Below are 27,062 nucleotides of genomic sequence, written 5' to 3'. Positions count from 1 at the left end.
TTCAAAGCCACCATAATGGATATTTAGACTTAAAAATCTCGTGCCTGTGCAATAAATTACCATATTTGCAGAGATTCTGCATGTTTCTTACCCCCGCAAACCCAGCACATTGTGTAACCCCAGAACACAACCATAGTTCTGGGGAACAGAGATATTTCAGAAAGCCAGAAGATGCCTGATTGCATCGTGGTGGAGAAGATTTGATTATAGGTGCATGATTTTTGCAATTTTGCTTACATATAGTGAAAGTCACAGCTGGGACTCAGCAATTTTATTATTTGTTAAAGTCCACATTGTGTCCATAGAAAGACTGCAAAATAAAACTGAACATAAACCATCACAATAATATTTTGTGCAACCCACTCTAGCTAATAAATATTACACTTATCTAAATATAAATATAACCTCAGAAATGTCACCTAGTAGAACAATATTGCTGCTCCTTAATAGCAATGTCCTCATGCTTAGCAGACCCCTGGTTCCTTCAGGGATGGTGGGGGCAGTGAGGCAGAAGCTGAACTCTCTGAGGCTGTAGACACCCCTGTCACAGTGTGGGGAGATGTTTAAGGCAGGAACTGATGCCTTGCCCATTTCCACACCCCTGAAAAGATATTCTGGCTCCTAAAAGCCACCCTAGAACAAGAAGCTTGAAAAATACCAAAAATTAAGCCTCCTTCTGTGAAGAAATAGTTTGACACAGGATATGTGAGATCATGGCATTACATGATTTCCTTGTTCCATTTTTGTTGGCAAACATATTTGAACCTGACTTGTGTAGTGACAGGAGGTTGCTGCTGAAGTTTGCACTTCAGGGTTTTTGTAAGCTCCTGTTGTATAAGGTTTCCTTGTGTTCTCACCTGCCCAAACAGAGAAGCATCAAAAATATATATTGCATGTCTGCACATATCATCTGTGAGTCCTCCTGACTTCCCTAGTGATTGTTAATGCTTAGCAAAAAGTCCTGATCTTATTTACAAATTCTGCAGGACACCAACACCCACGCATTTGGGTTTGAAGTCACTTATGTCAAAACAGTGTCTCTGTCTTACAGTGAAACTGCAGTTTTAATTGAAAAACCAGGAGATGGATTTTGTTTATACCTTCTGCGTCACCACATAATGTGGAACTCCTTGAGGAGGAAGAACCCAGGCACATCATTCACACTGGACTTTTCTCTGGTCAGTGCCTTTGTTCACAGAAGAGATGGAGAAGTCTTTACTTGTGGTGATTCTGTTACTTTTTAAAGTATGAGAGAATTCTTCTCATGATCACTGGTGCACTGAGCACATACTCTGCATGCTTTCTCCTCCTGGCTCCCTCCTGAGCCCTCCGGCTCCTTCCTGCCCAATAGACCAGTTCAGGAGTAGATTCCTGTACCTTTCACAGGTAATCAGATCCTGGGATCATCTGTCTTGTCCTGGACTGTGAACAGAGAACACTCTGCACTGCTCAGTCCTCCATACTTTCTTCAAAGAATTTGGGTGGAGGTCACATATTAATCTTCTGATGTAGAAAGACTGAAGAAAAAAATCAATATAAACATTCAGCTTTGACTTCCTCCCTCCAAGAACGCCTTCATTTGCATCAGAGTCCCATTTTCCCACTCACTGTACAATGCAATTTGAGAGAATTTCAAGACTCTTCAGCACATACATTTCTTTTTCTATTCCTCCCTCACAAACTCACATATACACACAGACACCACTTCAGCTTACCAGGTATCCAAATCCTGTTCCTGTTATGCCACAGTTGCAGGGAAAATCATGCAAAGGGAAAACAAAACCACCTTGAAATACCAGCATCAGAAATGCAGTCACTGAATCCAGCCTGCTTCTGTGTCTCCCAGGCTTATTCTTGTTCAGAGCTTTCAGGTCCAGCCCACTCTGAATTAGAGAGCCAGGGAAATGCCTAAACATTCCTCCTCAGTTAAAGAAAGCTTTTTTTTTACCTCCCTCCAGGGAAGACCTTCATTTGGGAGTTCACAGAAATAGAACAGCAATGACAGATATCTTAATTTTGAGGCTGTCTCTTCAGGAGAAACACCCTTGCTGGACTGCGTGGTTCAGGACTCCATGCTCAATAGTCACTTCTGGTTTTAAGATGCAAACCACATTCTTGGCCAAACCAAAGCTTCTGTCTGTCTAGGCTCTGGAAGACCTGGGGATATCTTGTCTGTCTGGAAGTACCAGCCTCTGCCCTCTCCTTCTCCCCAGGCATATGGCAAGTGTTTATAGTGAGAGGATTCCTGTTAATGCTTTGTTGGGGAAAATCCAGCCTTCTCTTTTCTCAGGACTCTCTTGGCTGTGCTGAGCATGCAGTGCCATGATTACACATCAAACTCAGAGATTTCACTCAGCTGAAACAGCAGAAGAGAAAAGGATGGCCGCTCATCTTTCCCCTGAGCAAGGCAGAGAAGAGAGAGGAAGAACAAACATTAATGTCAGCTGGAGAGGAATGGCAAGGTTAGCAAGGAAATCCTTGGGAAGAAACTGAGTATTAACAAAGATATAATCTACCCCTATAGAGAAAATGCCACTGGAAGAAGCAACTTCCTTCTGTGCAATGTTTCTTTTCTATTACCAGTGAATTTGGCTTGGTGGACACTAAGAACCTTGTAATGGCTTGGCTGTCATTTTTACCACCGTTAGAACTCAGCCCCACAGATCACAGCTTTCTTAGCAAGGAAATTGTGGAATTAACTTGGGTTAGGTGTACTGCATGGGCTTCTCAGTGAAGTCAAATAAAAGGCAGAGAGTCCAGAGTTTGCTGCTATTGCAGATGAAAGCTACAGTGCTTCACCTCCAGGATTTTATCTTCTGTTAGCATGTGGAGTGCACAAGTCTCTCTCCTCCTTAAAGGCAAGGCGAAGGAAGTTATTTTCTCTGGGAAATAGGGCTTCCCAGTACAATACTCACCATCCTCCAGCAGTGGCTCATCACCTCATAAATTGCCTTGGAGGCCAGCTTGGGTTTGTAGAGCCGAAATCCTGCATTGATTTCTTCCACCACTTCTGCATTGGTGCGATTCTCATAGGGGATTTTGCCTTCGCTGAAGACTTCCCACATCAGCACTCCTAAAGCAACCAAACAGGAAAAAAATCACAAGGAGACAAATAAAATCCTCAGCAGGGCCATTTTCTACCTGCTCTTCTCTGCAGCTCAACATTGGTGCCAGTTACTTGGAAAAGCATTTTCACTTGGATTCTCAGTAGAGAGCTGAAAAGCCAGGCCCTAACACAGCTGTACAGTTAGAGGATGCCAGCCAGGATCTCTGGTGCTCTCTGAAGCACCTCCCTGTTGAGTCTGTGAAGGGCCTGAGCACCCAGCTCCTGCTGTGCTGCCCGTAGCTCACCCTAGGAGTGCACAGCTTCAGCCACAGCTTCAGCCAGCAAAGGGCACGGGAAGCACAGAATCCACAGGCACAGACTAGCAAAGGTTATAATCCTGCATTATTTACTGCTGGCCCCAGGGCTGAGTGGCACCCCATTGACTGTGAGCTGTGCACAGCACACTGCCCCATTCACTGTGAGAGCTGGAGAGGGGCCAGGCCCATGAGTGTGCCAGATCCACAGCCCAGGGGACAGCCTTTGTTATGGCTTTGGGGAAAAACACACAGCGGTGCCCTTATCTGTGAGGGTCCAGAAGGGAGACCAAAGAACGGACACAAATCGTCAAACAATGCATTGTGGAGCAGGAAATGAGGTGAGAAGTGTGAGCAGTGAAATAACGTTTTCAGATCAGCATGAAGGAAATGGAGTCAGCAGAGCAAATTTGGAAGGCAGGGGGTTTGAGTGAGGCATGACTGCCCTGGGATGACATGCAGAGAGATGGAGTGCCTAAATCTCCTCTCCTCTCCTCTCCTCTCCTCTCCTCTCCTCTCCTCTCCTCTCCTCTCCTCTCCTCTCCTCTCCTCTCCTCTCCTCTCCTCTCCTCTCCTCTCCTCTCCTCTCCTCTCCTCTCCTCTCCTCTCCTCTCCTCTCCTCTCCTCTCCTCTCCTCTCCTCTCCTCTCCTCTCCTCTCCTCTCCTCTCCTCTCCTCTCCTCTCCTCTCCTCTCCTCTCCTCTCCTCTCCTCTCCTCTCCTCTCCTCTCCTCTCCTCTCCTCTCCTCTCCTCCTCGACACTCCTGCTAAGTCAGCATGAAACAGAGTTCATTATCTGGTATTATATAGAGTTGCACATGTATAATACATTAAATTGGTAATATTTGAAGTGTTCTGAAGTATCTCAGTAGTTTGATTTTCTTTCATTTCTTTCACTTGAATGATTTAGGTTTGCTTTTCTAAGCCAGTATTCAGGCAAAACACCCTTGGAGGAGAGTTTACTTGAGGACTGAGCCCCCAGATTTTCTCAGCTGGAGCTGTTGAATTTTCTCTATTTTGACAAGAGTTCCTTACCGAATGACCAAACATCAGATTTGGTGCTATAGTTGCTGTAGGAGAAAACCTCTGGGGCAGACCACTTGACTGGAAACTTGGTACCTGTGGAGCTGGTGTACTGGTCATCCAGGACAATCCTGGAAGAGGAAAAGAAGGGGGAATGCTGAGTGACCCCATCCCATGCCAGCCCCAAGGGACCGTGCGCAGCCCCGGTGCCTTTACCTCGACATCCCAAAGTCGGACACTTTGACCACGTGGGATTCCCCCACCAGGCAGTTCCTGGCAGCCTGCAAGAAAACAAGGTGCAAAGGCATCAGGTCAGAGCTAAAACACTGTCACAGCCACTCACGGGCTTTTATCCTGGAAGAGCAGATAAGGTTTAAAAAAGGAGCATCAAAGTGACATTGTGCCATACAAAGAGGACAAAACCCTGAGCTTCTCATCCTTTCTGTACATTTTGCAGCATGATCCTCTTGCCAGAAAAGCTATTCAGCCATCACTCTGACAGGCCCCTGTTGCCCAGAAAGGGTGGAACAAGACCCTAAAATAGCCACAGCTACTCACAGTCATTGCACGCCTAATGGAACTGCAGCAGTGACTGATGGAGCTTGACTGAAAACCCCTCAATTAAAACTATTTTATCATCGATGCATGTTTATACATGACTTATGCTAGAACAGGTCTTTTTGTCATCTTCACTGGTTTTAGCCATGAAGAGTCGTCAGTACTGTGGCTTTTGGGGAGAAAAAGAGTCCACTCAGATAAAAAAAGACAAATGTTATGGCTTGTTTCTTCTCTCCCAAAACCAGTTAAGGGGAATAGATTGATCAGTGCTCCCAGACTTGTTTGTTTGTTTTTTTTTTTTTCCTTAAAATATTTGTGCTGCTTTTGCAGTGAGGGCAGATACAGGATCTCCTATAAACAGACAGGCAGGAGGAGTGTGGAAGCTGAAATGAAGGAAGAAAGCAGAGGGAAAAGCCCCTCTGGAGCAAAGAAAAAATCCACACATGGGCCCAACATACCAGGTCTCTGTGGATGACTGAGTTTTGTTCCAGATAAGCCATTCCTTCACACACATCCAGGCACATCCCCAGCAGGGTTTCCTTGGAGAAGCTGCCCCGCTGGCTCCTGAGGTAGTCGGACAAGCAACCGTTCTCCATGAACTCGAACACCAGGCAGATGGGAGCATCCTCAAAGCACACACCATAAAGCTGGACTAGCTTGGGGTGAGACAGCTTCCTGTGGGGTAGAGGGGAAGGTGGAAAAGAGGCTGAAATAGGCTCAGTGCCTGCTATCCTCATAGCAAGTGTGTTATATACAGCAATTTATGTCACAGTGCTGATCCCAGCTCACTGCAAAGGCCAGCTTTGCAGATGTGCAGACCAAAGACTAAATATCATCCCATTTTATTGGTAGTGGTCACCAAAAGATTTTTCTGTGTGGAAAACGATCCAATCAAACAAAAATAAAATCTATTTCGGTCTGTCTTGTGGAGAGGGAAATGCAAAAAAAAGGCAAAAAAAGTCAATAAAACCAAAGACAAATATATTCAGTTGTGCAAAGCAAAACATTTTACAGGTAAGGCTCTTCAATGAAATTGCCCTTAAGTTTTAAGAGATCTTTTCTGAGAAAAACCACTTTGCTCTCCAAAATGCACTGTCAATTATCCTTGCCTTCCTGAATAGCAGAGATCTGGAAGACCATTCTGGATACTGATAGACGTGGAAGCACAGTAATTCACTTACACTTTGAATTGCCTTCCTTTGTAGCCACCAGAGCTCACCAGTCTATTTACTGTTAAGATACATAGCAGATAATCCAAGTTTGAATTCACTACTCAGATTCCTGACTTTCATTCAGTGGTATGAATCCCACAGGGTGTGATTGTCGTGGTGAATCTACCACTTACATCAAGACTTTGGCTTCCTCGATGAAATCCTCCTCAGACATCGCTCCTTCACGGATGGTCTTTATGGCTACTTTGGTCTTGTCCACCAAGTAGCCAAGGTAGACCACCCCAAACTGACCACTGCCAATCTCCTGCACACGGGTGAGCTCAGAGGCATTAATGACCAATTTTCCTGTTGGTTGCAAGGGAGAAAGAGTAAGGACTGAGCAGTAGAATGCCAAACAAAAAGCTTTTGTGGGTTAAACACTGAGGCAGGACTCCAGGTGAGACTTTTTGGCTCTCCCTCAAGTTGCCTGTCTGACCTCTGATAGCTCATTTGACTAGTCAATGCCGCAGGTCATGGGTATGAACAACAACATCCCCTTTCTCCCTCCTTTGTCTTGCCTATCCAGTTCTTCAGGGAGGATTGTTTTTACCATGCTTATGTGCAGTACCCAGCACAACATGGGGCTTGAGTTGCTTTGAAGTCTCCAAGAATTACAATAAAGATGATACTGGCAAAATTCTATTGACAACAATATTCAAATGAAGACATCTTTCAGGAGGAACTCAGCTTTCATCAAATTATTCTATGCTCCCATTTCCATCCCCTTTGTTCAGCATGCATTTTGGTATTTAATGTTGACTTCACTGAGATCCTGAGGTTCTCATCACCTCCCTCAAGGCACTGCATGATCAGTTCAGTCCTTATCCATGGCCATGACAAAGATGACAAGCTGCTGAACGGTGCAGTGCAAAGACCTGAAGAAAGCCATTTATTGTGGCTGTAACCACACAAATATTCCCCAATAACCATGGGGATGTGCAGGATCACCCAGCCAACCAGCCAGGAGTGTGATTCCCATGCAGTCATGAGAGAACCTTACCGTAGCTGAGCCCTGCGGTGATGGGGGCCTGTTTCCTCCAGGAGGAGACTGCGTATCGCAGCCGCGTCACGAGACCTGGGGACATGGGGACATGTTCCTGTTACTGCACAGCCATGGCAGCCTGGCTGCCACCACCCCAGAGGGCAACTTGGATTCTGGAAGCAGATTTATTGCACTGAGTTCTCAGCTCCACTTGAGGGCAGCTGAACCTCTGTGCAGGCTCTGGTTTCCTGCCTGAGAGAAGGAAGCCGGTTCTGAGCACTTTCAGCTTATTTCCCATTTTCACATCCAGAGCTTTGGGTCTCTGTAAACTCTGATGAACTTCCAAATGATACGTGGTATTTACAGGGTATTTTTGAAGCCCAGTGTTTCCCTTGGTACTCCTGGACTGTAGGGATGGGAGTCACCGTGTCTGGTTATGGATACTGGCCATGTCCTTGACTTTGTGTCAAATCAAGACCCGGGGATAGATCACCTCAAGAAGGCCCTGCAGTGTAATTCCAGCAGATAGCTTGGCCTGGCAATGGTGACATCCCCAGGGCTCTCTATATGTCATTATGACATCTGTGTTGGCCATGGTCAGCCTTAGAAAGACAACCAGAGTGAGGATGTAATGCTGGAAGCTGGCCTGAAATGGCCATTTCAGAATAAGTGGGAAAAAAGGTGATGCCATTTAACACTTCATTGTAAGGACAGAGGGCTTGGGAGCCCTCTTTCATTTAAAACAGTCACCTGGCAAACCAGCAGCACCTCTGTTCAGCTTCTCTCACCTGCTGCATTGTGCTGGTGGTAGTTGATGAGGTCAGGGATGGAGTCAAACACGTGCTTTTCTGCCAGGTAGTATCGCTTGGGAAAGTCAGTTGTCTCATTGATGTGATAATGCTTTATAACAGCATTGTTGTCCGTGCTGAAAAAGAGGAGGTTTTCTTTGAGAGAAAATATCTTTCAGCAAAAACACAGGGATTTGGGGTATAAACAGAAACAAGTGAGCAAAGGGGAGAAGTTTCCCCCAGAAACAATGGGGGAGGAGCAAGGAGTGAGCTGCAGTTGCTAATGAACTCCGTGTACTTGTATGTTCTCCCTCTCACTTGCAGAAGGTCTCATCTCGAGAGAAAGTCTGAGGCTTCCTGATAAGAGAAGGTTGTGTACTAAGTTTCTCTGCCTCTTTGTGAAATACAACTTTCTGCCCCATCACTGAAACCCCTTCACTTGTCATGCACTACCCACCTCTGGTGAGTCCAGCACACAGCCCATGTTGATCCCACTGACACTTAAGTTCAGGGGACAATGCCATCAGAATGACAGCCCCAGTGATGTCCAAAGGACTATTTATGGGCACATATTTAGATTCAGGGAGAAGTGGAGCCTTTAATACACTTTGGGACTGGCAGCTGACTCTTCTGCCTTTTTTGGAAGTGTTTTCCCTCCATCATTTTCATAACCTTTCTGCTCTCTTGTTATAGTGCCAAAACAACTATACAGAGATTACACACTCATAGAAGCCATTTCATTGATGTAATTGATGTGAAAAGCTGCTGAGCTCAGCTGTACCTTAATGCTTTGGTGAAAACAGAGACTGTGTACATGCCAGGCTGCCTCGAATCTCTCACCATGAAGGCCCCTTCTCTACCCTGGAACAGAAGCAAAGGAAAGAAAACTGGTTAGAGACATAATGGAAAAAAAAAAAAAAAGAAGAAGAAGTAGGCTGGGAGCAAAGCTGTGCTTATTTCAGCCCTGTCATGAAGATGTGCTAAACATATAGGAAAAAAAAAAGAGCCATCACCCCACTGACAGAGCTTGGTGTGTTCCATGCACAGCTCTGGTGGCTGCCCAGGGCCTGCAGGTGTCTCTTGGGTGTTAGGTGCTTTTACCTCAGCTTCCTCTCAGAGCTCTCAGAGGAAATGAGACTTAGGCACTTGTGCTGAGTACATGTGGGTGTGCTTCTCTGTCCCTCCAAATCTCTTCTCTGGAAATCCTGAATCCATTGACTGCCCTCAGCCCTATCTGACAGAACACATGTTCAATAAAATGTGTGGCTGAGTGGAAAGGCAAACCCCTCTGAGTGCTCCCCGTGGAGTGAGCAGCCACAGAACAAATCACAGTTTATCCAGCACCAGAGAATCCATATGGGAGTGTAGGAATGATTATTTACCAATGTACCACAAATTGGAAAGCCTTGGACACGATCCTGCCCTTTCCTAGGTACACCAGTCATGCAGTATCTAACATAAATGGGTAAGAAAGCAATCCTCCTGCAGTCTGGCACTCACAGAACAATTTTCTTTTTAACTTTTCACTGTATTTTTTTTCCATTCGTCTGAATGCTAAAATGCCTCATGGGGCACGATACCACTGGCCCAGATGGATCAGATGGCAAAAGAGATTTAACATCACTGTTTGGCTGGAATGTACTGTACTGACCTATATATTGGAAATAAACCCCACATTTTTCTTCTGTTTGCAGATAAAGATGATTTTCATCTGGCATCTCAAGTGCCTGATTTTTTTCACTCCCTCTCCTTTGCTTTACGTGGCAGGTTTCCTCCATTTCATGTCTTATACCCACCCACAGCACTTGATGCAGAGCTAATCCACCGAGCGCACCCTGCCTGGACCTCCTTCCCTAGAGCTTTGATCAGCTCCAGCTGAACACAGAGGCTGAGCTGCTCCTGCATCCCCGGGTATGAGCTGCTGGCTGTGCAGCTCTGCCCAGGTGGGATCAGCCTGCTGAGCTGTGAACTTCCAGGTTTGGCCCTTCAGTGTCTGCACAACATCTGCTGCAACTGCACCACACAATATCTGGCACAGGAAAGCTCTAAAAAAGGTCTCTCTGCTGCTGTAGAAGCATTTAATCATGCACAGTGAGGGCTTCAGGATTGGAGGTGGGCAGGTTTTGGTGGCAGCATCCTGCCCAAGTTCCTCTGAGCTCTATTCTTGCCCTTCCGTTCTCAGCTGACACCAAGCCTGGCCAAAGATCACTCACAAACTTGGCCACATTTCTGGGGAGAGCTGTGAAGTTTGCAAGGCCTTGAACCAGAAGTAGCACATGGGGGTAGTTACCACAGAAAAGTTTTACTGGTAGGAATGAAAGAAAAAATAAGACCACTAAACCATGTGTGGACTTTTCCTCTAGTACTTCGTACAAGTATTTTTAAAACAGCACAAAAATGCTGCTATTTCCATAAAATACTACTGTTCCAGGAAGGAACACATTATTTGTGTTTATTAACATGGACACCTGTTAATGTAAGAGCTGATTTAAAAATTAAGGCTGTGTTTGTGTGGAAAATTTGAACAAGAAGCTTATTCTTTGTATTTTCAGTACAGTCTTCACTGGAAAATTCTGGCTCAACTGAAAAGTTAAAGATGTGTGCTTACATGCATACACACAATTAAAAAAAACCAAACCCACAACCATACTTTTGGCTTTCACTCAAAATACTTCAGCACAAGATTGGTTAGATTTTCAGAGAGCTACTGGCATCCACAGGCCTCCTGCAGAGATAGAAAAGATGAGCTAAAATCACAGTTTTCAGCTGGCACAGTGCTCTGAACCAGTGTTTTCCTCCAGTTCCAGTTACTGGGTGTGTTTGGATGGCACAGCTCCATCCATGCTCAGCTACCCTGGAGATAAGGGGGGTGTGCTGGTGGTCCTTTATCTCACACTAAGGACACAGAGCAGGAACCCAGGGTTCATCTCTCTTACACACAGCAGCCCTTGCAGGCTTCATTTGTAATTACTTAACTATTATTTCCCATCCACCTCGTACATAAGACTGGTTTACCTCATCCCTGAGCAGAGTTTCTGCTTTGCTTCTGCTGATGTTCTTATTGTACCACCTGAAAACATCAAAAGACTCCGAGTCAGCATTTCTAGGCCAGGAAAGTTTCTCCTGAAAAGCTTCTGAGTGAAGCATCCCCAGGGTGGAATGTGAGCTGGGGTGGGGGCATCTGACGCTTGCAGCTTCAAATCCAGGGCACTCAGAGGTGCAAGAAAAATACAGGCACAACTCACTCATAAACTTGCAGATTCTCAGGTGATTTTTCCACCAGGTAGCTGCTTGGCACGTAGCCTTCATGCCTGTTGAGAGGCAAGACAAGTGTGAGTGTGCTGACAGACAGGATTTTCTCTGCATCTGTAGGAGTCAGCCTTGAAAGCTTTGCCTGCTCATTCATGATGAAAGTGCTGGTGGGGATGTATTGAGTGGGGTTACTGGAGAAGAAAACAACTGATTGCGCCTCTAAACTTGAGAGTTTCACAATTTTCCCCCCTGTGTATCACTGCAAATATCAGTCTGAATTGTTTATTGCTGTAAAATTAACTTTCAGATCCTTTTCTTCAGCTGCCTGAAGCAACAGCAAATGGAAGAAGGTTACCATAAATAACCTTCCATCACTTTTCCCCTGATTATAAGAGGATGCTTTGCAAAAGCTGAACAAGAGGGAATAAACATGTATGTTAATGGAAGAGCAAATTGGAATTAGAAAGGATTTGCACATTGGCTGTTGAAAAGGGACTTACCCATTCTTATCTTGAATCAGCCACCAATGTTCCTCAGAGCTGTCAATCACAAAATATTCCTCATTATATTGTAACGTCAGCTCCTGTGGGTTCTGGGCTTCATAGTCATATATGGCTATGACCACTGCTTCCCTTGGGTCCAGCAACAATTTCTGCACAAATTAGGCAAAAGGCTCATCACATTCACATTCATATTAATATTCATATTCATAAAAAGCAGTGGCATACTCTCTAAAGTGGTATTTTCCTGGCAGCACTGGTGTCCCCTGGGTTTAAAAGCCTCAAAGCACCCCAGACCATTTGGTGAAGTGTGGTGGCAGCAAGAGAATCTTTGGCACTTTCAAACAATGAATTTCATATAAAAATTTCAGTTGCACAGAAAATGCCCCGGGAAATTCTAGGTCACTGCACTGTGATGAACATCAATAAGGACATATTCCCCACTGGTAGTTAATCACTCAGATCAGGACACTAAGGATAGCATCACTGCACTCACCCAGTTATCTTCAGGAGTGGGAGGAAGAGGCTTCTTTGAGGCTGAAAAGAAATAAAGAAAGGTAATTTGAAGTAGGTGAGGACAAAACCAAGGGAGAAATCACCAATGCAATGAATTGATACAGTTGATACAAACCCACCGAACAGTGAGCTTTGGACTTTGAGAGCAAGACCTGCCAATTACACAGTGAATCTCAGCAGGGCTTGAAAACTGGGGTACAGATTATTTAAGGCATCAAGGTAAAAAATGCAAGGTAAATGTTTCTTTGGTGAAGAATGATTGACCATTTGGGTTCATTTTCAGGAGACAAAGTAAAGATTATGCTTGGCCATTGAAACCACAGAGGAAATATGGTTTGGTTTGGTTAAAATAGGACACTTACTATTGAATGAGTTTATCTCAAGAAAGTTGTTATGGCTTACTGACTGACCACAGGTGATCAAGTTCTTAGTTCTCCATCTCATTTCAAAACCAGCTCCAAGCATCACACAGAGGAAAATGTGAATTCAAAAAAATAGAATTCCACATACATTAAAAGATAAGCCAGAACATCCCAAGAAGCCAGGAACATGTCTCTTTATTGAAATCCAACATAGTATTTTTTAATGTTCTGTATAAAAGAGATGCAATCCTCTACTATTGCTAGGAATAAATATTTCCCATGTCGGGATGGTCTTAACAAGTCCCTTACCGTTTTTGGTGGGGTCATATACCACACAGCCAGCTGCCATCTTCTCTGTCTGAGCACAGCATCTCCACTTGCCATCCAACCAAAAGTCTGGATGACACTTTGAAGACAAACTGTTGTTGTATCTGATTTCTGAAAAACATTAGGGGAAGAAAAAGAAAGGGGGAAATGAATTTATTTGCATCCACATTTGTTCTAGATGTCATCTAAAACTAAATGGAAATAATCTGCTCTTTAAGAAGCTTCTGCATGCTTGTTTTCAAGATACTGTTCAAATCGTCCAAAGGAGGGGATAGTCTCCAAATGTTCAATGAGAAGAGGTGATAAAGTAGAAGCTTGGAGTAGGGGAATAATTGATTGCAAGAGTCAGTGCATGAACTTCACAATATCTCCATCAGGCACAATGTTTTCAGAGGGGACAATACAGCAGCAATGCTGTAAAACAGAAAAAAGCTGTGACAGAAGCCTGGTGCACTTTTTATGTAACTAATTGACACCTTCCTCATGTCAAGCACTCTGTTTGTCTCTGCCCCCAGTGTTGGTTACTGCAGCATCATGTGAGTGAACCACAGTACAATTCAGGAGGTGAATAGGAAATGAAAGCTACCCACAAAAATGTTCCTTAATAATCATGATTCTCTAAAAAGGTTGTCATCTAACCAAAAAAATTTATTAATAAGAGGTGAAAAATTTTCTGTGTAGAAAAAGTTATTTAAAAAAATAGCCATAGAAAAATCCTCGTCTCTTCCTGAAGAAGAAACCTCAAATTACAGTCATTTATTAAGAGTTTATTCTAGAAAGACACAAATCATAGAATCCCAGAATGGGTCGGGCTGGAAGGGACCATGGTCGGTCATCTGGTCCAGCCCCCCTGCTCAAGCAGGGTCATCCCAGAGCATGTGGCACAGATGGTTTTGGAATATCCCCAGGCAGGGAGACCTCACACCCTCTCTGGGCAACTGCACAGGGAAGTTCTTCCTCATGTTCAGGTGGAACTTCCTGGGCATCGTTTCTGCCCATTGCCTCTTGTCCCATTGCTTGGCATCACCAAACAGAGCTGGTCCATCCTCTGACACTTCCATGGGAACACTGACAGACATTAAGGTCCCCAAATAAACCATCCCATATCCAAAATTCCTATGTCTGCTGAAAACACACCCACCAGATTTACAAGCATCTCGATTTTATAACCCACTACCTGGGTTATAAACACTTTGACTGCTGAGATTGGAGACATTGACTCCTCCTGCTCATTTTCTCAGCATTATTTGTGACAAAGCTGGTCAGATATAAGCACCTTCCACAGCTGGGTGGGCAGGGGTTTTTTACCTTCCTTCAGCGTGAGGACCCATCTCTGCCGGCTCTCGCGGTTGGGGGCAAACACGTAGAGGATGTAGCTGTCATGGACAATCTGGAAAGGGGGTAGAGAAAGGAGCCAGCCATGAGAAGCCATCCCAGATGCACTGGTCACAAGGGAGCCACCAAAGGAAAGAGGCAGCACCCCTCTTACTAACAAGCTACGTGCCAAATGATGATGTGGGAAGTGGAATAGCAGGGACTGTTCAGAAGCAGCTCTTAACCTCTGTCTTAGGTTGGAAATGGGTGTGTGTGTTCTCTTCCTATCTGATGGGGCAGTTATCTTCTGTTCATTGGGCAGTTTTCTTTATCTCTTCCACAACCCACCCTCCTTCAGGGGAGATCTCTTCTGTTCATGGGCCAGTGAGTGTCCCTGCATGGCTGATAAAATTCCATCATCCCACTGGGAGAAGCGCTGCCCAGAAGGAGGAGCCAAACATTCCTACCTGGATATAATCTGAGGTTTGGAGCACCACAGCAACCTTCTCCCACTGGATTCCCAGAGGAGAAGCCCTTTCCCACTGGATTCCAAGGCAGACCAGGCCCATCTACACCACCACTGGATCTTCAGAGGAAGACTACACCCTTCTACAGGATTACTGCTCACCTGTCCCTGCAGGAGCACTGCAGCCACCATTTAATGGCACTGCAACCAGCACCCTGACCCACAGGTGCCAGGTCATATTCTGACTCTGACAGTGTTGTTTTGTATTACTGCATTGTGGTTTGTTTTAATTTTTTTTCTTCCCTAATAAAGAACTGTTATTCCTGCTCCCATATCTTTGCCCAAGAGCCCCTTAATTTCAAAATTATAACAATTCGGAGGGAGGGTTTTACATTTTCCATGTCGAGGAGGCTCCTGTCTTCCTTAGCAGACACCTGTCTTTTCAAACCAAGACAACCTCACTGACTTTTGATTATTTAAATTGGAGTAGAGCTTCTGATCAAGAACCCAGTGTTGGGTTCATTAATGACTGCACTGTGAAGCAAATGCTATTGAAATACAAAATTAAGTGATGTCTCTCTCAGTATGGTCAACAGACAGACTCACCTGGAAAGGATATTTGTACTGACAGGGAATGATGATGTCACTTCTCACAATTTCCACACATTTAATCCTGGAAAGTTCCACAGAACCCTTCAAAGTCCTTTTTTTCTAAAAGACAGAGGAAAGCACTTGGTTGATGCTAATGATTGTGGATTAAGTGAATAATTAGACTAGACAGTTGTGTCCGTGGGAGATTTAGTTTTAATGGAGCAGAATCAAATTAACTGATTATGTGAGACATTAAAAAATGTAAAGAATAATTCTTATATTTGGCATCTCTATATGCATGCCCATACACATACATATATGCACATACATATATTTCAACTCAGGACATTGATTTTAGAGAACCAGTCAAAACTTCTATTTGAAATTCAGCTTTTACTTTTTTTATTCCAGCAAAATGAAATCCCTTTTAACAAAAAAAAGAGAACTATTTTCATTCAATTTTCAGTTTATTAACACTCCTGTTTCATACTGAAAAGATATAAACTAATAAACATTTTATTTAAAAAAGCTTGGGTACTGAGACTTTCAAAACTATTCATTTCATCCAAAATGTGCAATTTTACCATATCTGTCTTCCAAATAACTACAGCATTTCACTATTTTTGTTTAATCTGGCTTTTCAGCTAAGAAAGAAACAAAAGGGAATTTTGAAATAAATATTATTCTAAAAAACTTGCCAACAAAGCTGTTTCTCTGGCATCCTCTGCTGCACTTCCATTCACCAGGTGTTTGGGTATATCAGGTACCCAAATAACAGTATGGGCAGTGGGGAAAGAGTAAAAAGAGCAGACATTCATGTATCCCAGCTGCCTTGGTGTACCCTATTCCCTGTGGAATCCTCACCCCGTGGCTCCATGACCAGTGGCACTCAGCTTTTGCAAGAGAGGGGTGAGGGCAGCTGGGGGAAGTGGAGCTGAGGCTCAGCCTCTGGTGCTGCTGCAGGATCCACTACATGAGGTTGCTCTTCAGAGCGAGTTGGTTTCCTGTTTTGATTCATTTTCAGTAGGGATTAAGCAGTAAGCTGTCCCCCTACTCAGCTTTGGGACAGCATGACGGAAATCAGTGAGGTTTAAGAACACCAAAACACTGCAAAGCTTTTGTTTTCCAAACACTGCCAGCAGGACAGAGCCTGAACTTCAGCTGCTGCCTTGTACCTGCCACAGGTTATCACTCAGAGACTCAGCAAGACTTTGGCAACCTTTTGACCCTCCCTTGGGCCCCAACTCTTTGTGTCTTACACCCTCCAGCTCCCTCTTGTCCTTTTTTCCCTCTGTCACCACCGCCCTACAGCTCTGTCCCATGGCAGCAGCCATCCCCACCACTGTGCCAACCCCACTGCTGCTCCTTTGCCACTTTCAGAGTTAAATTCAGCCTAAACCAGGGCAGCAGCTCACGCCTCTGGAGATGGGGGGAGGTTTGCCACAGAGCACTGTCAAACAGCCTCAAAACAGAGAGGCCCTGAGGGTCCCCAAGCCTCATTCTTGCATGACCGGCTCGGTATTTTGCCTCTGTATAACTGGACTTGAGGCAAAAGAGGAAAATTGTTACAGCGTGGTCTCACATTGCTCTTGCTGGCCTTGGCTGGTGCATTTGTGGTTTGTATTTGTATTTGCTTGCAGTTTAACCAGTGTCTCTGGATTTACTGCCAGGACTGTCTCCTGTAGACATCTGCCTGTGTAGCTCTCTGGGGTGTAGGATTCTCCTAAATCAGTAAGCCCAAGGCTTTAAAGCACCCCTAAATGTAAATGCCAATTAACTCTCAAGAGTGCTGGCAAGCCTCAGAAGGCCTTACTGAACCCCATTTTCACAATCTATTTCCTTTCATTCTTATCTAGTCACTTCTTTTAGACTTGGCTTCCTCTGTCTCTTCTTCAAAACCTCCTCTATCATTTGTTCTACCCCTGGGACTTCTACCCTTTTGATGAGGCACAAAGCCATTTATGTCCTATAAAAACCTTCAATTTTGCTAGTGCTGTGCCCTTCTTCATCTCATTCCTTTGAAGTCCCGGGGTTTACCCACATGCATTCCTGCCCTGAGGCTTTAGCAAGTGATGCTGTGCCAGGCACAGGCTCTGCTCTTTCCCTGCACACTGGTTTTTGTTGATGCTTTTCTGGACTCTGCTGAAAGACAGGGTCCAGCCTTCTCAAGGAGCTTTGTGCAGTTGCCCTGCAGCTCTCATGACCCACTGTGTTCCTTTTAATCACACAATTCAGTGATGGAAGCTTCTCATACTGTCATGTTGCAGCACAACATTGGTGTGTGTCTCATAGCCACAGCATTGCCCAGCAGGTCCTCAGCTGATGGGACCCTGCTGATAGAAAGCAATTACAGTCCTCTAGCAGGACAAACAACTGGAATTACCACTCACAAACCAGGCATTACCCAGAAAATGGGCTGGAACTAAACATATCCCTGCTTTTGTGATGTATGTCCACACTTTAATCCAACAAAAGCAACAGGGCCGTTTAGAAAGAAGGGGAGAGAAAAAGCCTCTTAAAAATGGCCTTTGAAAAACCTCAGAGACTTGTTCCTAAAAGGGCGAGACAAAACATGCTGACAGATCTCCATTTGCTCTTTCCAGCCTGCCCAGAGTATAATTGGGTAGATGTTTTAGCTGGTCAGTAAAAGCATCAGTGGTCTTGCTGTGAGCCATGTGTGGAAAGAACCAGGGCAGGCTGCTGTGCCACGAGGAGAAGCACCCATGCTGCAGATCAGCCCATCCTGATTTCTTTTGTTTGGTCCATGATTTGCAATATATCAGTTCTGGGAACAGCCCTGAAAGGAGCCAGGTGCATCACAAGCCCAGTGCATTGATATCTTCATCTTTGGTACTCCTCCTCCTCTTGCCACATAGCTCCAGAAGCTCTTTCATTGATTAATCCTTTGGTTTGTCTCTGCTGCATAAATCAGATGACTCTGGTGGTCCCTGACTGCTTTAGATGCCATGATAATTGAACATGGGACAATGGACACAGCCCTACCCTACAATATAAAGAGGCATCTCTTTGTGCCTGCCTGAGGAATGAGCTGCCTGGCATCTCTCATGTGCTAAAACCAGCCACCAGCACTGCTGCTCACCCAAAAAAATGAATCACTTCTCTCCAGCTCAGGGGCAGGGGCAGGGATGTGGAGCTCATGGTGAGAGGGCAGTGGCTGCTGTAGGTGACACAGGTCTGCTTGTGATCACACTTCCCGACCATGGCCCTGCACCCTCAGCCTTCACAAAGCTCTGAGATCGTGTAGGATACGGGGCTGAAAGGCTCTGCCGTCTGGCTGAGTGTTTGGGCTGAAGGTCCCTCGGTGGGTACTATGTTTATCAAAGGGCCCTGGCAAAAGGTGTAGCCACCAGTGCTGGGAGTAGAGGGAAGGGAGAGGAGAGGCAGGGGAGGGCAGAGCCTCATCTCAAGGAGCAGAGGAGGAGACCAAAGGCAGCATTTCTTGGCAGGAAGGCAGCACCCTGTGCTCCATAAAGCTGGCTTAGTTCTAAAGTTGCATAACAACTTGTGTCTTCTTTCTTTTGTTCTGGTGAGGGGAAAACCAAGCCATCAAAGATTCACGTGGCCCCAGTCTCCTCAGCAGCAGTCCCTGCTGAGGGCCGTCCACGCTGCAGCTTGGCTTTCCTTGCCCAGTGGTGTTTGTGTTCACCGTCTGCCTCCCCATCTCCTGTGCATCCCTTCCTGTGCAAGGCTGGCAGTGCTTCCTTGGCAGGAGGGTAGGGGAAAGCTGATTTATAGCTGGGGTGGAGCAAGGTAGGAAATTCCAGTCCTCAGCAAGCTCGACCACAAAAACATTTCCATCAATGAAAGCATTTAATGACCTTCTCTGTACCATCAGGGTTTGGGTTTTTTGGTAAGAATCTGAGCCAAACTTCATTCCCTGTTTTCACTTAATGTCTTGACTAAAAAGAGCAGTACTTAAATGGTGATTAAGTAGATGAAGGATCTTTGCTTTGACCCTGAGCCACCTGTTCCCTGTCTTTCTGCTCTAGCTGGGCTCGGTGTTCAGCCTGAACAGAGGCAGCAGCTGATTTTGAGGGCTGTGCAAGGTGGAACTCCCCATGGCAGAGAGCTCAGCTGCCTCAGTCAGCTTCAGCCTTTTAAATGAGTGACGTGTTCCTGCCTTTCAAGGAGCTTTCTTCAGGCCTTGCTGAGCTTCTGAAAGAATTTGGAAAGGAATTTCTTGATGCAGAAATAGCAACCAGAAGCTTATGAGATATCACTGGAACAAGATGGAATTATTTTTAATGGTAGCCCTCCTGCTGAAGTATTTTTCCACCAACCCAAAGACCTGAGCTTGAACTTGAATCTCCTTGAACACTGTGTTGATACAATTACTTTCTATCTCTTATCATATTCCTTATCTGTGGAATGTGCTGTTTTTCTCATTAATAGTTAGGATATTAAGAACTGTTGAAAACTGGATTCATAGCAACTTTTCCTGGACGCTATCTTCGTTCAGTTTTTTGTGAGTTTTCTCACATTAGGAAAACTGATAGTTTCAGGGCTTAAAGGAAATAAAACAAATTAACTAATTGTTAATTTGAATCTGAAAACTAAATTGAAGAAATTGATTTTTAAAATAAACTTTTAGGGTATTGTGCATTTTCTGTCACGCTAACTGTTCTAAAGGAGAATTGGAGAGGTGTGATAATTGAAAACACTGGAATTTTCTGTAGAACCCTGGCTGTTGTATTATATTTTATTATCTCCAATGTATTTTGCTATATTTGATATTTAAATGCCTTAATGTGTCTGCTTGTCTTACCTGTCCATCATGACTATTTTGTCCTTCAGCTTGAACTAAAAGAATAAATAATTTGTTTTTACTGCTGTTTTCACATCTCAAAAACAGGAAGGTGTTTTGGGAGTGGGCACACCCTGGATGCAGAGTGCACAGAACTGTGTTAAATAACAAAACCATCTGCAAATGGTGCTAGAGATGCCTCCATTCAACTATTTACTGTCCTTACACAATCCTATAGACCCGATCCAGCCCTGCATTTCCTCTAAATCCAATTCCAAAATTCACTTTGGCTCAAGTCTTGTCCGAGATGGTTATCAGGGTGCCCATCTCTACAACAGCACATGTGGTTGGACAAGAAAATCAATGCCATCATCAAGAAACAGAAGAGAAAGATAAAAAAAAAGGAAGATTTTTGGCTTTCAAATGAGCTTTCTAATATGATGGAAATAAGCCTTTTATGTTGCATAAAAGCACATGGAACAACTCCTGAATACCATATTAGTTTCTTCAAAGCTGTTCTTGACTCCAGCAAAGACTGGGAGCAGTGGATTGCAGTGAATGAAGGATTCATTGGAAGAAAAGAAGCTAAATTAAATCAACTGTATGACATCACATTTTCATGAAAAAAAAAAAAAAATCTAAGCTTTAAGGCCACAATTAAAATTCCCCCAGAAAGGATGAAAGAGTATAGAGCAACAGGCAGGCATTGCAATAAAATAAGTTACAACGTTGATTACAATATAAAGCAAGGTCAAAAGCACTGGGAGAAAAAAATGGCCACAATAGAGAAGTCTAATAAAAGGTAACTATTAGGAAACCTTGTATTTATTGTTACATATTTGAATTAGGAGGTATTCCTTCCTATTTAAAGATATAAAAGAAAACATGGGTTGAAGATTTTGCTATGTTCTTAATGTTCTCTGACAGAAGGAAGATTTGAGCTTTGTAATTCAAACAAAATGGAAGTATCTGACATTTGCTGCTAAAACATTGCTCAGAAGTAATTTAAATTTTTTTCTTCAAAAATTAAAGACTAACAAATACACAGAAAAGGACATAGTAGGCACAGAACTGGTAAGGAACAGAAAGGGCAAGTAGAAAATTATTATAATCATATTCTGGAAGGTAAAATTAGTTATTCCAGCATAAAAAAAAAATGAGCTATTTTTACTACCAGGCTTTACCACATGTTTGTGTAGTTAGAAAGGCCACAGACACCAGACACAGAGAACCTGCATTTTGCTCAAGGCAATCCTGTCTAGACAATATCACCACCCTGAATCAGGATGCTGCTGCAGGAGTCGTGAGTGAGAACAGCAACAGACAGGAGCTTTACAAAAATCTAGAAAAATATTGGGTAGGATGGACTGAAATAGGTTGATGAAAGATGTGGAATCTCTACCCTTGGCTTTGAAACAGTGGCCAGTCAATGTTACAGCCAACCTGTGCTGGTGTTGGTGACAGTCATGCTTAGAGTGTTGATCTTATCCTGGCAAAAAGTCTGATTAAATGAATTTAAGAAGTGCTCTCCAGCCAGAATTACCATGATTCTGTCATTTCACAATAGAAACAAGGCTCATTGTGACAAAAATATCAACTTAATCTTCCAACAACTCCAATAATATAATTTGCATTATTCAAAATTCCTGTTAAGTTTTCAGAGATGTAATAGACATTAAGGCACAGATTTGTACTTTGTGTCCATCTTATTTAGGGTTGTATTGATTTTATTGCATAAAAAATTGATTGAGATGGGTGATGCAGGCAGATGCCAAGCCTGACTTCTTTGTGGGTGATATGTGTATTATTAATAAATTAGTTGGAGATATGCATCAAAAAATAAGTGGTATTGCAAATTCTGGCAAGCAAACAGAACTAGTTAATAAATACAAGGAGGTTATGAAGAATGACATATCTAGTCAGAGGTATTTATTTGGAAGGTTGTTTTTAAAACCATAATTAAATTCCCTTTAGGTGAGGACTGCAGCTTCATGACTGCTAAGGTGTTCAGAATACACAAAGCAATAAGAAATGCTTTGAATGGCCACTTTAACTAACAAGAAGACCAGAAGGGAGATCTTCAGAAGAAAAGTTTTAATCTGTTTACATTAGAGTCTTGGGGAAAAAAACAAGCTGGATTCTGTGTAGAGTAATCAAGGTGAAAGGGACTGGACTGAGGAGCAAAGCACTGCTTTTTGTCCCATGGGTAGCTGGACTGCTGCAAGCAACCCCACATGTAGATAATGCTACAGAGCAGCTGGGGCATTGCTGGGATGCTGATAAAAGTCTTTTCAGCCAAATTTATTCATTTGTTCTCACATAAAAAGAGACTGAAAGCAGATTTCAAGGCCCACTGAAGTGCCATCTTTGCCATCTTTATATGTGAGTATCAAAGATCTGAATGAAAGAGCCCAGGAAAAGGCTGACTCACTCTGTGTGACCTCCTGAACATCTGACCAGTGTAGGAAGAATTGTACTGATGTAAATGAAAACTTGGCTTTTTCTGGGTGAGCCTTTCATTGCTGCCTTTATCAGCTGGACTAATAATAGCCACCAAGTGCATAAATATATAAAATTTCAAAATATTTATGTGCCTGAATGATTTACCAAGGATCATACGCTGTTAGGTGAAGGGGATATAGATAATTCACCAGTTCAAGTGCTTTTGCTGTGTCTAAGTAAGGACACTTGAAACTCTGTCCCAGACACCTCCCCAAAGGGATTCATTTCTCTGCTGCTTCTGCAGAGCAGCAAGTGTACCAGGACCCTGAGAGTATCAGTGTCTGAATTATCCATTATTGTAGTAAGGATCAAACTCATTGAAACAGTTAAAATTATTACTCCCATGTGCTTGTTTAGTCACATGTACAGTAGCTACAAAATCAGACCCTGAAACAAATAATTTTTGCCTTTGGAATTGATTTGCATGTTATAATAAAGGCACTTCTGATGTCTTTTAGCAGAGATGGGGGCTGAATACATGTGCCTGTTATCAGGGCTTTGCTTTATGTTAAGACAGCCCTGCATTGTGCATTGCATAATGAATTCCAGAAAACACAGCTTCTTATTGTTGACAGTTATTGGGGGCTCATTCTCCTAATGAGACATGTAAATATCTTTCATTAACATTAAGGGCCACTGTGTGCTTGGCCCTGAGGAGAACAGTGCTCTCTGTCAGCTGTGCCACAAAGATGAAAATTACAATGAAAATGCCATTACAGTTACTGCAAAAAACCCTGCCTTTATGATGTCAGTTGTCTTGACAGCTTTGGGTATCATTTGCAGAAATATCCCTGTAGCCTTTTGGCCTGCTTATTTCCTTGTTTTGAACTGATTAAAAAAACCAAATCTTTGATGTCATTTTATACCTTTGATTTAAAATGCAGAGAAAGGGACTGTGTGTTAGACCCTGTTAAATACAGGCAGACTGTATAAACCAGGGCATAATGCATAAGTGTGTACTTTAAGGCATCCAGCTGAAATCAGTGGGACTTCTCCAACTTTTAAGCAGTTCAGTAGTTGTTTTACCAGACTTTGTGCACAGGCTGTTGTTACTGACTGACCAGAGACTGGAGAGATGGGAACTATACAGTACAAAACTCTGAGTACAGGAATCCACTGGACAGGATGTTAAGGGGTTCTTAAAGAAACTCACTGAAAACCCTTGGCAAACATCCCCAGAGAGGCCCCTTGAAAAGCCCATGCTTTAAAAGCTCAGATATGTGCTGGGCCCATCCATGTCAGTCCATGTAACACCTGAGGGTGCTCCCCATCACTGCAGCCAGCTGTCAGCAATGTTCCACCTGCAAACTGGCCCCTGGCAACGGTGACAGCCTGCTCTGACCTATGCCAGCCCCAGAAATTATCTGAGACAGTCCCTGTGGAGCAGAGCAAAGCAGTGCCCAGGGACTGCACCAGACAGTGAGCACCAGATCATTGATTTCAACACCTGCACATGGTGCCTGGTCCTGGTGCACTCCTGGGATGGGCACAGCCCATGTCCTGGGCAGGGATCATTGGAATCCTCCCTCCACTGGCTGTGAAATCAAATGCTGTGGGTTACCTCCATTCTGAGCACAAAACAAGATGGTTCTTGCATGGGCTTTCCTCTCCAGAGCAGCAATAGCCTGACCATGCAGAGGTCTCACCAACATGCTCTAATTTTGATTACTGAAGAGGCTGATGATCAGTTTTGGGAGTGTTTCACAGGACAAATTCTTCTCTCTCTACTTTGTGACGAATTCTTTTCATGTAACAACCTGATTTGGATAGTTTGTGTGGGAAGAAAAATCAGCATTTCATGGAACATCAGCCCTGTGATTACAAATATACCCACCACGCCTCCAATGTGCACAAGGTTCTAAAGTTGCATGTGCATTTACCTTCACATGTCTACACATATATTAAATGTGCATTTAAAAATATATAATATATAAGATAAAGTGGATAATACACCAAACCCTCATCTCACCTAAATGACCTTTTGGAAGACTCAGAGGGAAAATTTCCACAAACAGAGTGTGTGAAGTCTATGCCCCACTGAAAGTCACCAAGTCAGATTTTCCAAACTATTTCAGTCCCTAAAGATGCTGACAAGACACGTACTGCAAAAGTATCTAGTCAGAGTTACGTTCGATTCATGTCAAGCCCACTAAGACTCAGAAAGCACCAAAGAAAACTAGTAGTGAAGATTTCTCTAAACACCTACAGCAAAATCATTTAGATGCTTTTCAAAATTTAGCCCCAACTAATTAAGTGGAATAGTTATAATGGAACTTAAAATCTTACAAAAATGAAATTTGAAAAATAGCTTGAAGAACAAACAAAGACAGTCTCAAACCATAGACAGTCACAGTATGCAGCAATGAATTGTGTCCTGTTTAAAATGGAGGTGAGAAAAACACAGACTATAAAGTAAAAGCAAGAAAAACATTTCATTGGGCATATTTGAGAGAAATGACATGCAGGTGAAAATGACTGTTAACCTTTAAACCTTTAAACCTTTAAAGCTGGTTTATAACCCTAAATAGTTTGGGATAAAATATGAGGGCACGTTGTGCTTTTCTTTTATTGTTGGTTTCAGTGTCTACTTAATTTTCTGCAACTGAGCAAGATCAGATGGCCTGAAGTTGCCAGTGCTGGATCCAAGGCATCACAGTTCTTCTCTGCCTACAGGAACAGTGCCTAATCATAATGGATTAACAGCAGGTTCAGGGACTGTTGGAAAACAAGCAAGATTATTTACAACCGTAACGAGGCTCCGCAAACATCCAGCTAAATAGAAGGAAATAATTCTCACTTCACTAGAGCACTAAACACAATGGGGTGCACAGATTGACTTCTAATTTTCTTCATATTTAGAAAATCAACAAAATGCAAAGTTGGGGAAACACAGCCTGGCCTGAGCCTGGATCTCATCATCACAGCCCATCTGAAGCTAGCTCCAAAGACCACACGTTATATGTGGCAGCTGACTTTATTTTAAAATGCTAGATGGATCTCCTACCAGCCATCAGCCTGATGCCTTGAAGAAAAGAATGAGAGTGAAGATCTGTGGACTATTTTTTCACAGATACAATCAGGGTACACTTGTGACCTTCACAATATGCCTCTCCAGGTCACCCCTGTCCCCATGTGAGGTGCTAGGCACAGGCAGCCCTTACACACAGCCCATGCCAAATTCCTACAATAAAACTAGATCCTTCCTATAAATTCATAGTCTTCTTCCTCTGTTCACACCAAATGCCTGCTGATCTGAAATTCTAAATGACCCATTTGACCAATTTTCAGTGCATGGTGCTGTAGCAGAAAAGTTAACAAAATGTGACACATATCATCCTTCCTCCATTATCATCCCTCCATTAAACAACTTTCATCATTCCTTCCACTGCTCTGAGAGAGAAAACGACTGACGTACCCCGTGGCGATGTTCATAGTAAGCCAGCTTGGATTTGGTCAGGACAAAGAAGCGCACTTTAAAGTTGGAGGGTGAAGTCCTTCTCTTCTGCTGGGATTTCTTGATCAGCAGTTCCTCCAGGAGCACACAGTTATTCATGGCTGAGCCAAGAATGTTTGTCTCCCAGGACATGGGAACTCTGTGCTGTGCACCTCGTCAAAGAAAGAAACACGAGAAAGAAGACAGTTAATAAAAAAAAAAAAAAAAAAAGTGTTCAAGAGGCAGCGTAGGTGCTTTTGAGCTTTATCTTCCCATCAACAGCAAAGCTTCCTTTCTGTCAGACCATAACCACATCCTCTCTGAAGCCAGAAGGTGAACAGCACATGTTGAAATACACGCTAAGGTAAATGTTGTGGAAAAAAAATAACATTGAGGGACATGCAGTAGATGTGAATCAATGATTAAGGGTAAATTAAAGGGGTGTGGCATGATTAAGCATCTGTCTCCTACTGGCTCATCTGGTGAATACAGTTATAAATGCACGCACCCAACATGGATGTTCAGGATGAGTGTCCCTACTGTCCTCCTGGATGTGGATCATGCATCCATATTTCTTTTGTGAAGGAATTATCCCTTTCCATTTTAAGGATTTAGTTCAGAGATTTCATACAATGCATTTTGAGGGAGTCGCCCATGTAATGATTCAGTTGACCAGGTGTGTGGGAATCCAGAGCATCCCTCTGGCTGCCCTGGAAGGTCTGGGACCCTGGCAGGGGGTCAGGAGCCCCCCTGTACAGAGCCCTGAGAGACACTGTCTCTGATCTCTGTCCATGGAAAAGAGTTTTCAGTCTTACAGGATGAATTACAAGCTCTGAGTGTTTGATATAAGTAGTAATTAGTGTGGCATGGGTGCAAAAGTAGAATTTTAGGATTCTAGGTAAGGGGTTCAAAGGAGGCAAGATGGAGGAAGTGGGCATGCCTTGTCCTTTTTCTTCTTTTTCATGCCCTCCATGTTTCACTGTGGTGTTGGCATTTTTCTGTTGGTTTGGGCTGGGGACACACTGTTCAACATGGGTGATAGGTATTGGCACGTTATTGTAAATATAGCACATGTAGTTTTTGGTACATAATGTTTGTAACATCCCACTGAGGG

General features: G+C 43.6%; 1 protein-coding gene across 1 annotated transcript; it reads right to left on the bottom strand.

Annotated features, from left to right (window-relative positions):
- Positions 1–1,169: 1,169 nt before the first annotated feature.
- On the bottom strand, positions 1,170–26,466 carry ITK (IL2 inducible T cell kinase). The gene is made up of 17 exons (XM_068206016.1): positions 25,931–26,466; positions 15,264–15,368; positions 14,186–14,267; positions 12,860–12,988; positions 12,169–12,209; positions 11,673–11,824; positions 11,166–11,231; positions 10,936–10,990; positions 8,702–8,781; positions 7,921–8,057; positions 7,151–7,225; positions 6,285–6,456; positions 5,398–5,614; positions 4,598–4,662; positions 4,394–4,512; positions 2,916–3,073; positions 1,170–2,398 (listed from the first exon to the last, which is right to left on the bottom strand). The coding sequence occupies exons 1-17, from the start codon at positions 26,099–26,101 to the stop codon at positions 2,327–2,329; spliced, it is 1,896 nt and encodes a 631-aa protein (XP_068062117.1). The 5' UTR covers positions 26,102–26,466; the 3' UTR covers positions 1,170–2,326.
- Positions 26,467–27,062: the final 596 nt, after the last annotated feature.

This window comes from Anomalospiza imberbis, chromosome 15 (assembly GCF_031753505.1).
Source record: "Anomalospiza imberbis isolate Cuckoo-Finch-1a 21T00152 chromosome 15, ASM3175350v1, whole genome shotgun sequence".
In the NCBI taxonomy this organism is placed as follows: Eukaryota; Metazoa; Chordata; class Aves; order Passeriformes; family Viduidae; genus Anomalospiza; species Anomalospiza imberbis.
This window is presented reverse-complemented; position numbering and strand designations above follow the sequence as displayed.